At 40.6% G+C, this 14,184-nt stretch overlaps 1 protein-coding gene across 3 annotated transcripts in view; it reads left to right on the top strand.

The window, feature by feature from the left end:
* Window positions 1-14,184, top strand: part of asxl2.S (ASXL transcriptional regulator 2 S homeolog) — a 45,428-nt gene that overhangs the window by 3,382 nt on the left and 27,862 nt on the right. For all 3 annotated transcript variants that reach the window (XM_041565127.1, XM_041565126.1, XM_041565125.1), the window contains exons 2-3: window positions 7,329-7,411; window positions 9,391-9,499. In XM_041565127.1, coding sequence (XP_041421061.1) covers window positions 7,329-7,411; window positions 9,391-9,499 — 192 coding nt within the window. The remainder of the gene's footprint in view (window positions 1-7,328; window positions 7,412-9,390; window positions 9,500-14,184) is intronic.

Raw genomic sequence — 14,184 nt, 5'->3', positions numbered from 1 at the left:
ATGCATACTCACTTTAGATTTAGGGGAATGTGTACTTCCGAAAATATATGTTTTTCTGGGGTGAACATACTTTTGTACTCCTTTTACATTGGTACCTAATGATGTGTGCGAGATATGATGCTGCAGACTATAAGCTTTGAGGTCATTTTTCAAAAATGGCACAAATTTTTATAAAAAATGATAACTTTACGAAAAAATTGCAACCTGTCAATTTGGAGTACATAGATATATTCACCCATTTTGTATTCGCCAGAATCTGTTCTTTCCAATAATGTGTCGTTTTCTAGGCATAATCTACCGTTAGTGGGGTGTTTGGCCTTGAAATCGGAAGTAGGGATGCACCGAATCCACTATTTTGGATTCGGCCGAACCCCTGAATCCTTCATGAGAGATTCAGCCGAATACAGAACCGAATCGAATCCTTATTTGCATATGCAAATTAGGGGTGGAAATGGGAAAACTTCTTTACTTCCTTGTTTTGTGACAAAAAGTCACGAGATTTTCTATCCACCCCTAATTTGCATATGAAAATTAGGATTCGGTTTGGGCGGGCAGAAGGATTCATCTGAATCCTGCTGAAAAAGGCCGAATCCCGAACCGAATCCTGGATTCGGTGCATCCCTAATCGGAAATATGCCATTTTGTAGAGCGGTGCTTTGAAAATTTGGTAGTTTAATGCTTGGAGTTTTTGTCCTATACAAGTGTGAAATCTATTTGGTATTGGTGTGTTCAGGAGACATGGAATTTTCCAAATCTGCTGTGTTTTTGTGCATACAATTATTTATGTTTTCTGATATCTGTGTTTGTATTATTGGAAATTATTTTTGTTTTATTTGTAGACACTAAGAAGGCAATATCTTGTTACAGTAGAGGAATTACACCAAAGTTCTAGCATATTTTGAAAGCTTAGGTTCTCCCGAAAAAAACCTTTATATTGTTTTCCTGGGTAAACTAAAAGACCCTCCCAGAAAAGGCCCCTAAATTGAAAAAGCGCAAAAATGGTCTGCCAATAAAGTACCAAATTGGCTGGCAGTGAAAGAGTTCTACATTATACATACACACGCATATATAGTAAATAATGTACACCCTATTGTAAAATATACGGATATTAAAAATCAAAGAGGCGCTGCATGACTATATAGAGTAGTAGTAGATCCAGGATTCTGCATTTTTAGCAGGATTCAGATTCGCCAAATCCTTCTGCCGTGCCGAACCAAATTGGAATACTAAGTTGCATACGCAAATTAGGGACAGGGAGGGAAATCGCGTGATTTTTGTCTCAAAACAAGGAAGAAAAAAAAAATTTCCCTTCCCACCCATAATTTGCATATGCAAATTCGGTTAGGTATTCAGCCGAATCTTTCACAAAGGATTCGAGGGTTCGGCCTAATCCAAAATAGTGCATCCCTAATATAGAGATACAAGATCGAAGGCTTAGTGTATTTATACAGGTCATGTAACTCCAAGGGGTTTACTTCTGATATACTCATGTTTTACAACAGGGGTACATTATTTCTTTTAATAGATATGGGACCTGTTATCCAGAATGCTCGGGACCTGGGATGTTCCAGATAGGGGATCTTTCCATAATTTGAATCTTCATACCTTGTCTACTAGAAAATCATATCAACATGAAATAAACCCAATAGGCTAGTTCTGCTTCCAATAAGGATTAATTATATCTGAGTTGGGATCCAGTTAAAGCTACTGTTTTATTATTACACAGGAAAAGGAATTCATTTTTCAAAATTTGATTTATTTGGATAAAATGGAGTCTATGGGAGAGAGCCTTTCAGTAATTCGGAGCTTTCTGGATAACAGGATTCCGTATGACGGACCCTGTATCTTTAGAGAAGTTTCAGTGAGTCATGTGACAGAAATTACATCACTAAGCACCTTTTATAACTGATGACATCACTAAACAGTAAATATAGTAAATAAAGTGTCCCCCCACTTGTAAAATATAAGGATATTATAAGTCACCAAGGAGTTTCATGACCATATAAAAGCACGAGGCTGAAGGTCTTGGAACTCCCAGGTCACTTGTAATATAGTCATATTTTACAACTGGGGGTACTTTTTTTATTATAATACACAAATTTCAGTGAGTCATGTGACAGAAATGACATCAGAACTCACCGTTTATAACTGATGACATCAGAACTCACCGTTTATAAGGATATCATTTACAAGATATTCATGGCTTTTGTGTATTAAAATAGAATATAATTTACAGGGTATTCATGGTCCTTGTGTATTAAATAATGAATAAAGTACCCCCTGTTATAAAATATAAGAATCTTATAAGTCACCGAGCAGGTCGGCCGTGCGCTCTTATACAGGTCATGGGATTTGAGGTTATGTCTAATATCCTTATTATTTATTATAGTGAGTCGTGACAAAAATGACATCACTAATCTCCGTTTATAACTGATGACATCATTAAGAGACGTTTATATAGGGAATGAAGTAGTCCCTCTTGTAAATTATAAGGATATTATAAATTGCCTTCAGCCTCGTGTTTTTATACAGGTCATGGAACTCCGAGGTAACTTCTAATATCCTCATATTTTGCAACAAGGGGTACTTTATTTATTATAATACACACGTTTCAGTGAGTCATGTGACAGAAATGACATCACTACTCACCGTTAATAACTGATGACATCACTAGTCACCGTTTAAAAGGATATCATTTACAAGATATTCATGGCTCTTTTTTATGACATATGTATATAAGTTTTGTGTGAGTGATAATGAAGGGTCGCATGCTTAAACTTCTGTTGTTTCCTACATGGACAGTGTGCGCTACAAATTGAGTTTGTGTGGCATGTCCCATAAGAGATAATGGCCTGTGTCCGCCATGGTACCAGTGGACCTCGTCCTTTATGCCGGGTGCCCTTGTAGCAAGGCCCAGTCCAATACTGTGTATCTTTAGCCGCTGTGCATTGGGAGGGACAGGGTGAGGGTTGTGTTTAGGCTACTGATGTTGCTCATGTTGCTGGCAGTGAGATGCCAAGAACAGGCAGTTGCCATTAAACACAGGTATTTGTGTGTGGCTGCTCACACCTTTATCACTTTTGATTTATCCAAAGTGTGTAGGGAAATATAGTTACAGTGTGACCCCCCCAGGCATTGTGCTGCCCCTGCCTATTGCACCCACTACTCAGCACCAATACACACATAGGATTATATGGCAATGGGCCGGGGGGCTGCAAGGAAATCACACAAAGAGGAAACTTGAGGACAGATTGGTCACTGGGGATTAGACAGATTTATTTGCAGTGGATTTGTCTGACTTGATCCCACAGGATAGAGATTAACCGGCCTGTCTGACACTACAATATTGATAATAAGTGGGAACCTGTGATCCAGGGCTGCAGGCCATGTCTGGTATCTGTGGATGGTTAAAGGATAAGTAAACCTTTAAAATAAGTGAATGTAAAACGGACGAGGGTGCTGTTCTAAGCACTTCTGCAATGTACATTCATTATTTATTTTCTTTTAATTGCAAGATATTAAGGGATACATGTACTGTTAATATGAATGAATTTTGTTACAACAGCGCCACCTGCTGGTCATTTTCCCACCAGTCTGACCAGCAAGTAGTCAAGGAAGTTGTCAGGAGAAAGAGGCTGCTCTGATGTTCTTCTGCTTAGGAAAGATGTGAGAAAAGTTATCTGAGGTTTCTCATTTTTTTCCTAAGAAGAAGATCATTCATTAATGTGAGAATGTGAGAATATAAGAGATTCCACCACAATCCTTTGCAATAAAGTTTAGAAGGATAAATATAGTTGGTGAACGTGACAGATGTGTGTTTTTTCAGCCTGCGCTGCTGCTGCTACTGCTACTACTACTTCTAATACTACTACTACTACTACTGCTATGACACATGACTAGGCCGCTGGGAGTCTTGGTGGGAAGCCTGTGGATGAGCTTCCCTGGAACAGACAAGGAATAAAAGGCAGAAGGGAGAAGAGCCTAATTCTTTAAAGAGATTCTGTCATGATTTTTATGGTGTAGTTTTTATTTCTAAATGACACAGTTTACACTGCAAATAATTAACTGTACAATATAAAATGTCATTCCTGAACCAACAAGTGTATTTAGTTGTAATATTGGTGTGTAGGTGCATCTCAAGTCATTTTGCCTGGTCATGTGATTTCAGAAAGAGCCAGCACTTTAGGATGGAACTGCTTTCTGGCAGCCTGTTGTTTCTCCTACTCAATGTAACTGAATGTGTCTCAGTGGGACCTGGATTTTACTATTGAGTGTTGTTCTTAGATCTACCAGGCAGCTGTTATCTTGTGTTAGGGAGCTGCTATCTGGTTACCTTCCCATTGTTCTGTTGTTAAGATGCTGGGGGGGGAAGGGAGGGGGTGATATCACTCAAACTTGCAGTACAGCAGTAAAGAGAGACTGAAGTTTATCAAAGCACAAGTCATATGACTGGGGGCAGCTGGAAAACTGACAATATATCTAGCCCCATGTCAGATTTCAAAATTAAATTTAAAAAAATCAGTTTGCTGTTTTGAGAAATTGATTTCAGTGTAGAATTCTGCTGGAGCAGCACTATTAACTGATGTGTTTAAAAGAAATAATGGCAGTGTCCCTTTAAATCTTACCCTCGAGTCCCCAGATGTTGCTGGACTACAACTTCCAACATAAAGATTCAAGTCTTGCAGGGATTAGTGGTCCAGCAACACCTGACACTTAAAGGGATCACCTTTTTATTAACTTTTAGGGGCAAATTCACTAAGAATCAAAGTTGCGCCAGGCGCAACTTCGCCGCACTTCGCCAGGCGAATTTTCGCCAGCGCTCCGCAAATTCACTAAAATGCAAAGTTGCACACAGGGGTAGCGTAAGTTTGCCAAGTTGCGCTAGCGTTAATTCGCTATATAAAGCGAAGTTGCGCTAGCGAAGGCTAATTTGCATATGGCGCGAAATTCAAATTTCAATGGAGGAACACGTATCTGCACTACAAATGCCTAGAAAACCATCAAATCTGCCAATAAAAATTTTATTTTGCCCTACACATGTGCCCACTGTATAGGTAAGTTGCCATGAGTCAGGAAAAGTAGGGGGGAAGGAGGGGAGCCCCAAAAAAATTTCGATCTTTTTCAGCCTATCACCCATAATGTAGAAAACACGCCAGCGTTTTTTGCGACTTAGAAAAAATTTTGACTTTTTTTTTAAACAATCTCTATTTACTCTATTGCGCTTCGCCAGGTCTGAGGTGGCGAAGGAAGTCTAGCGTAAAAGGTAGCGTTCGCTACACTGCGCAAGTTAGTGAATTTGCGTAGTTTCGTCGCTAGCGAAAATTCGCCAGGCGTAAGGTTGCGAAGTAACACTAGCGAAACTACGCCAGCGTTCGCGCAGTAGCGAAAATGCCGAACGCTAGCGAAAAAACGCTAGCGTTCGGCGCTTCGCGCCTTAGTGAATTTGCCCCTTAGTATGTTATAGAGTGGCTAATTCCGAATAACTTTTCAGTTGGTCTTCATTTTTTATAGCTTTTTAATCATTTATTCCTTCTTCTTTTGACTCTTTCCTGCTTTCAAATGACTAATTATATTAAAAAAAGGTAACCAATCTAGAATCCACAATTCGAACTTTTATTAATAAAAAAAAGTACAATTTAATCAGATTGGGGACAAACACGAAAAAATTGAGCGAAAATCCAAAACATACATTTTTTTTTTTTTTTTTTTCGAATCGTTCGATTTTTTTAACCTTTTTGTCCGAAAAGTCCAAAATAGTCGGATTTTCAGGCTAATTCCAGCGCAGACCACAGAACCTTCCAAATAGGATAGGGACTTCTCTCATTGACTTACATACAACCTTGGCAGGTCTGAGATGTTGGCTTTTCGGATTCTGACTTTTTCCATCCTTGGGGTATAATAAATCTCCAAAAATTTGGGGGAAGGGGGGTTTCCATTAAAATGTTGGATTTTATAGTAAAAAAACCATGAATTTATTGAGATTTCAGACTTTAATAAATAACCCCCTTATTGTTATTGCTATTTTTTATTCCTCATCTTTCTATTCAGGCCTCTCCTATTCATATTCCAGTCTCTTATTCAAATCAGTGCATGGGTTGCTAGGGGAATTTGGATCCTAGCAACCAGATGGCTGAAATCGCAAACTGAAGAGCTGCTGAATAAAAAGCTAAATAACCCAAAAGCCACAAATAATCAAAAAATTAAAACCAATTGCAAATTGTCTCAGAATGTCCCTCTCTACATCATACTAAGGGGCCGATTCACTAACTTCGAGTGAAGGATTCGAAGGTAAAAAACTTTTGACTTTTTTTTGGGCTACTTCGACCATCGAATGGGCTACTTCGACCTTCGACTACAACTACGACTTCGAATCGAAGGATTCGAAGGAAAAATCGTTCGACCATTCGATAGTTGAAGTACTGTCTCTTTAAAAAAAACTTCGACCCCCTAGTTCGCCATCTAAAAGCTACCAAAGTCAATGTTAGCCTATGGGGAAGGTCCCCATAGGCTTGGCTAACTTTTTTTGATAGAAGGATATTCCTTCGATCATTGGATTAAAATCCTTCGAATCGAACGATTCGAAGGATTTTATCGTTCGATCGAAGGAATTATCCTTCGATCGTTCGATCGAACTATCTGCGCTAAATCCTTCGACTTCGATATTCGAAGTCGAAGGATTTTAATTCCTAGTCCTAGTTAATTAACCCTCGATATTCGACCCTTAGTGAATCGGCCCCTAACAGTTCATTTAAATGTGAACAATCCCTTTAAGGGTAAACCCTTAAGGGTCTAATTGCTGCCCTGGGCATTAAAAGAAAATGCTCATACTCAGCCCTTAAGACTTTATTCCTTTAGTAATCCCTTTAGTAAGGCCCCTGTGAGCATAATGTAGGCAGCAGTTTGCACCTATATAAATAAGGGCCACATTGCTGCTGGATTTAGCTCTAGCCACTATACCTTAGCCATGGAATATAGAGGAGGCGAGGCACCCTGGCAGGTACAAAATCAGTTCCCGGGTGAGAATGGTGTCCATTAGAGGCCTTGTCCAATGATACAAATAAACCCTGGCCCTTTAATTTCCCTAAACCGTACTGCTGAGATTGAATGATACCGAGTATCCTTATTTGTACTCAGCACAAGATACTCTTTTGCACTTATAGTACAGAGTCCCTCAGGGACCTATATAAATATGTATGTCGATTATATTCTCTCTCGTATAGATTCATATAGACTCCTGTTTACCCACAGTAACACTGTATCAATGATCACATGTCTGTGTATTACATTGCTTTATGGAATATAATCATAATTCAATTATCATGTTGTAGGTCCTGGAGAAATATCACAACACCCCAATGAGCCATAAGGAGATCCTGCAAGTGATCCAGCGTGAAGGCCTGAAAGAGATCAGGTGGGTCCCCAAAATAAAACGCAAATACTAAGGGAGCAACAACCGACCTGAGCGTCACTCTCTGCTACACGTGTGACATTCCCCCTGTCTAAAGCCTATCCATAGAGAAGTGACACAGACTTGTATAATTCATTGTACCTTTTATTCTCCATTAAAACTCACAGCACACGTTCTGCATAGGGCCTTACACTTCCTCGGAATACATCTCTTACTGCACCCCATGAAAACAGGGGTGGTTCACTATTGAGTTAACTTTTAGTTTAGCCAGTTATGGGGAGATTTGGGGTGAGTGCTTATTTGTGCCCTGGGTACCCCTGGAACTATAGCAGGGCGACTGTTACCCCAATGTTTCTATATATCTGTAACATTATGAGCTAAAGGGGCCTAGCCTGAAGGCCAGTTAGGGAGAGATTTGGGGTGAGTGCTTATTTGTACCCTGGGTACCCCTGGAACTATAGCAGGGTGACTGTTACCCCAATGTTTCTATATATCTGTAACCTTGTTATGAGCTAAGGGGGCCCAGTCTGAAGGCCAGTTAGGGGGAGATTTGGGGTGAGTGTTTATTTGTACCCTGGGTACCCCTGGAACTATAGCAGGGTGACACCCCAATGTTTCTATATATCTGTAACCATGTTATGAGCTAAGGGGGCCCAGTCTGAAGGTCAGTTAGGGGGAGATTATGGGTGAGTGCCTATTTGTACCCTGGTTACCCCTAGAACTATAGCAGGGTGACACCCCAATGTTTCTATATATCTGTAACCTTGTTATGAGCTAACTGGGCCCAGTCTGAAGGTCAGTTAGGGAGAGATTTGGGGTGAGTGCCTATTTGTACCCTGGGTACCCCTGGAACTATAGCAGGGTGACACCCCAATGTTTCTATATATCTGTAACCTTGTTATGAGCTAAGGGGGCCCAGTCTGAAGGTCAGTTAGGGGGAGATTTGGGGTGAGTGCTTATTTGTACCCTGGGTACCCCTGGAACTATAGCAGGGTGACTGTTACCCCAATGTTTCTATATATCTGTAACCTTGTTATGAGCTAAGGGGGCCCAGTCTGAAGGCCAGTTAGGGGGAGATTTGGGGTAAGTGTTTATTTGTACCCTGGGTACCCCTGGAACTATAGCAGGGTGACACCCCAATGTTTCTATATATCTGTAACCATGTTATGAGCTAAGGGGGCCCAGTCTGAAGGTCAGTTAGGGGGAGATTATGGGTGAGTGCCTATTTGTACCCTGGTTACCCCTAGAACTATAGCAGGGTGACACCCCAATGTTTCTATATATCTGTAACCTTGTTATGAGCTAAGGGGGCCCAGTCTGAAGGTCAGTTAGGGAGAGATTTGGGGTGAGTGCCTATTTGTACCCTGGGTACCCCTGGAACTATAGCAGGGTGACACCCCAATGTTTCTATATATCTGTAACCTTGTTATGAGCTAAGGGGGCCCAGTCTGAAGGTCAGTTAGGGGGAGATTTGGGGTGAGTGCTTATTTGTACCCTGGGTACCCCTGGAACTATAGCAGGGTGACTGTTACCCCAATGTTTCTATATATCTGTAACCTTGTTATGAGCTAAGGGGGCCCAGTCTGAAGGTCAGTTAGGGGGAGATTTGGGGTGAGTGCTTATTTGTACCCTGGGTACCCCTGGAACTATAGCAGGGTGACACCCCAATGTTTCTATATATCTGTAACCTTGTTATGAGCTAAGGGGGCCCAGCCTGAAGGCCAGTTAGGGGGAGATTTGGGGTGAGTGTTTGTACCCTGGGTACCCCTGGAACTATAGCAGGGTGGCTGTTACACTAATATTTGTATCAGACTGGTATCACAGTGTGACAATATTATACACCCTGGGCTGATTGCCTAATCCATACACTTTATCTTAGTGGACTTTTTCCTTGTTTATCCATAAATGGTTTATGAAAAAGCAACTTCCTCTTACTAAAGTCCTGCACTTGTGACATGAGAGAATTTTATTTACACTTACAGCGGCACGTCCCCCCTCGCCTGTCTGAACGCTATGCTGCACACCAACTCCCGGGGAGAAGAAGGAATATTCTACAAAGTTCCAGGGAGGATGGGAGTCTATACACTTAAGGTAAGATGAGTATGTTTACTATACACTGACACAGTAACCAAACCATCCATGTTGTTGCAGGATGAGGCCATCACACTCTAAAGCAAAGTAATGGGCCAGTTTTGTTCTGATGCTTTTATCAGATCCCCCAAGTTCCTCTGTGATGGGGGCTGCCATATTTGTGCAGGCAGTAGTCTAAGGGGTAGTAAAGTGTAAAATAGAATAAGGCTAGAAATTATGTATTTTGTATACTAAACATAAACTTACTGCACCACAAGTCTAATCAAACAAATGATTTATGCTTTCAAAGTTGGCCACAGGGGGTCACCATCTTGTAACTTTGTTAAACATCTTTGCAAGACCAAGACTGTGCACATGCTCAGTGTGGTCTGGGCTGCTTAGGGATCGTCATAAATGATCATAACAGCTCAAGTCAAATAATATCTGCCACAAGCCGATACAGCAAGACTGATTAATAATCAGAATATACAGACTGCACTGGGTCCTGTGTTGTCATGTAATCTAATGTGGATTTTATAGTTTTTGTATTGTTTAATACAAACTTTCTCCAACTCTGCAGAACCAGTGGCTGCAGCAAAATAATCCTTCAAATAGAATCCCAGTTTATCTGTTTAAATCTGCCTCCGTGATCTTTGTCCCTGCAGCTGGAGTTGGAAACAGTAAAGGGGATGTAAAGGCAAAAATAAAATCCAATACAAATCTCTACACAGTCGCTGACTGCACTACAGGGAAACAAACAAAGCTGCTTGAGTTCTGCATGGCTGGGAAGTAAGGCGGGGGCTCCCCCTGCTGTTCATAAGTATGATTGTTTCCCTGTAGAGCAGTTAGGGACTGTCTGACAATTCCTATCCACAGCAGTAAATGAAGGGAGAATTTCACTGCATACAGTCAGGTTTCTTATAAAAACGGTACACGTTTTTTAATTAAAGTATATTAGGTTAGGTTTTTTCATTAAAGTAAAAACGGGATTTAATTTTTTTGCCTTTACATGCCCTTTTAAGGTCGAGTTCTAGAGTTTTATTTCACCTCTAATGAACTCGAATGACCTCGAAACTCGAATAGTATCTTTTTAAGAAAAAACTTGAACGTCTAAAATTCTAACTAATATTACCGACCCAAAACTCTTATCAATTCAACTATACTCAAATCGACTTTTTTCTCTGAAAAAAAAACGTGGATGTCAGGAAGGCTATTAACATCTTCAAATGGGTCACTGCATCTCTGCCATTGGCTTCTACATGAACTCGGCAGGTTTTAGGTGGCGAATAGCCGAATTCAAGTTGTTTATAGGGTCCAGGTATGATCATTTTTAGAATTCGAATTTGGCATATACCCAACTCGAGTTTGTGAGTTTTGACCAATAATCCAACTCAAAAATTCAAATTTACAAATGGAACCTTAATAAATCTGCCCCTTAGGGGGGAATTCACAAAAGTGTCAGTAAAATAAGTAACTCAGAAGTGGTGGTCGACAAATTTGTAAAATGTCTTTCCGACGGCAAATTCACAAAGTCAGATGTTACCGTCTCTGAATGTCCGGTAAGTCCGACAATTTTCTAAAATGTTTTATATCTTTTCGTCAGACAGACGTCATTTTACCGAGCGTTTTCAAAAGACAATTTGACAAACATTTTCATTTTGGAGAGCCTAATGTGTCGGCAAAATTGTTGGCAAAACAAATGAGTTTATGAGCAATTTATAAAAAATATCTGGAAACATGGTGAATGAAAAAAACCACGGCTACTTTTAACGTCACTATTTCAAAAGTGTCGGAAAATTGGCGGTTAAATGCTCTGTGAATTTGTCGGCTGTTACTACGACACTTTCTACGACATTTTAAAGTGTTTTTTTTCCCCTACACTTTTGTGAATTCCCCCCTTAGTGTTAGAAATTCTAACTGACAGTTTTGAGAAGGGACAGTCAGGTTTATGAACTAGTAACAATTACAAAATCAGTCCTATTAGCGAAAAACAAATAACTCGACCTATAGGTAACTTTTCATGTACATTCATATTTTGAAAGTCGTTTTTTTTCATGGCAGTATCACTGGTCTGGGAGAAAGGTTAGCGACTGTTGTTAATGGCAAACTATAATTGTCATTTATATTCATAATAGTGATCAGTGGAAGCATGTAGATATAAAACATAGGAATCACCTTGTTTTAATGAACAAGAAATGTTTTACAATGTGTGTTTTAGACACTGGAGTTCATTTGTAGAGTGTTTTCAACTCTATTTGGATTAGACAGCAATGAAACTAGGCCATTTTTCTTAAAAAGCCTTTATTTAGAGGGCTTTTTCTCAGACAGACATACAGCTCAGCAACGTTTCAGGCTTACAATAGCCTTTCCTCAAGCTGAGTGTTTTCAAGGCATATGCACCTTGTCCATGTATCCAGCTGACTCTAAAGATTAGGGGAGTTGTGGTTCAACAGGTATCCCTAGATACTTTAGGTGCCCATGGATGATATGAGTTTCTCAAAACTGCCAACTGTCTTCTATTATACAACTTTCCTGTATAATCTGATTATTGCCTTCAGGTCTGAACACGCTCTCCAGCAAACCCTTTGGGCACAATCCATTGTAAGTGAATTGAAACTGTGTAAAAAAACAGATTGTAAGCTCTGGAGATCAGGGACTCATACATATTGTAACACAGTAAGTTAGCTTGAAAAAAGAGACACATCCATCAAGTTCAACCATTTAGGTCTATATATAACCTGCCTAACTGCCAGTTGATCCAGAGGAAGGCAAAAACCCAATTTGAAGCCTCTCCAATTTGACTCAGAGGGGGAAAAAATTCCTTCCTGACTCCAAGGGGTAAATTTACTAAGCAGCGAAAATTCGCCAGCAACGGCTTCGCACCCATCGCTACATGAAAATTCGCTCAGCTAACACTTATTTACTAAAATGCGAAGTTGCGTCCAGGGCGACGAATACTGTTGAATTTTCACTATCGTTACTTCAGCAAGCACGGCGAAGTTGCGCTAGCGTTCATTTTTGCCTAGCGCTACTGGAAGTATATATTGCAGCAAATACATTACATTACACAAGTCCAGGGAACCTTAATAAAGACAATAGAGTTGTTATATTGCCCTACACATGAACCCACTGTATAGTTTATGTGCCATATGTTAGGAAATCCAGGTTACCCAAAAAAAAATGTAAGGTCTTTTGCAGGCTGTCACTCTGAAAAAAGGAGAAGATGCCAGCGTTTTTTGGGACTTTTTCCACTAAAAATATGATGTAAGTAACAGAAGAATGAGGAAGATCTATACACTCCATTGCACTTCTCCTGGTCTGAGCTGGCGAAGGCAAGTCTGGCGAAAGAGGTAACGTTCAGTAAAATCCGCATCTTAGTGAATTTGCGGAGTAACATCCATTCGCCAGAGCGAAAATTTGCCTGTCAATAGAGTGCGAATGACCGCTAGCGTCTGTCTCTTTCGCTTGCGAAGTTACGCCTGCGCCCGTTAGTAAATCGGCAAAGTGCCTGAAAGTGGCAATGCTAGCGAATCGTCACCAGCGTTAGTCACTTTGCGCTTTAGTAAATCTGCCCCTAAGAGGCAATGGGACCAGTCCCTGGATCAACTTGTACTATGAACTATCTTCCATATTCCTGTATTCCCTCACTTGCTAAACACTATCCAACCCCTTATTATTATTCCAATATCTGTAGTCTGGAACAAAGGACCAAATCGCAGGATAACTGCAAATGTGCCAATGTATCAATCACATTATTGAGACCCTTATTATTATTATTATTATATGATCCCCTTATATATTTATACATAGTTACCATATCCTCCCTCAAGCGCCTCTTCTCCAGTGTGAACATCCCCAACTTGCAGTGACATCTAGTGAGTACAGAATCAATCATGCGGAGCGCTCACCTCCCTAGTTCACACTTTTATAGTGCCAGGTGCTATACTGTGAGACCCACCCCTGTCACTGGGTCAAATTGATATCCAGAAGAAAGCCAGCAGCACACTGAGTCTGGTTGCAGTTGTGTTCAAAATGAAATTTTATTTAGCCCATATGCAAAAGGCAACGTTTCGAGCCTACCAGGCCAGGGCCTGGTAGGCTCGAAACGTTGCCTTTTGAATATGGGCCAAATAAAATTTCCTTTTGAACACAACTGCAACCAGACTCAGTGTGCTGCTGGCTTTCATCTAGTGAGTACAGGGCTGTAGAAGAGTAGAAGTTCCTGTTGTTAGATTGTCATGCTTTGGTAGCACCAGAGACACAACTGCACATCACAATCAATGTTCCCACCCCAGAGACGCATTTATTACACCTATCTGGCTCAGTGCACTTCCATGGGGCAGTAATAGTGTTCCCAGAGTACAATTGTGCTTTTGTGCTGGACATTCATGTGACACATAAGTGTTGTGTTACTAAGTGCAGTCTCTTGTCTTCTCATTCGCCCTTCTCTCCAAACACTTCATCAGTAATAGCCGTCTCGGCTCAGTTAAAGGGAAGATATTCCATGACTACGGACAGTCTATATCTTCCATGTTTGACCAGTAGTCGTCTCTAAACGCCAAAACATTGGTTATTAATCTAGATAAAGGGCACATTAGCAGGCCAGCCAAGCCGATGACATGAAGAGCTGATGTTCCAGTAGAAGAGTTGGTTGTCTGAGTGTAGTATGGAATAGGCAAGGGCATCAGGTAGGGTACAGCAGAGCA

The sequence above is a fragment of the Xenopus laevis genome, chromosome 5S (genome assembly GCF_017654675.1).
Source record: "Xenopus laevis strain J_2021 chromosome 5S, Xenopus_laevis_v10.1, whole genome shotgun sequence".
Taxonomy (NCBI): domain Eukaryota; kingdom Metazoa; phylum Chordata; class Amphibia; order Anura; family Pipidae; genus Xenopus; species Xenopus laevis.
Note: the sequence above shows the minus strand (reverse complement) of the source record. Positions and strands in the feature narration are given on the sequence as shown.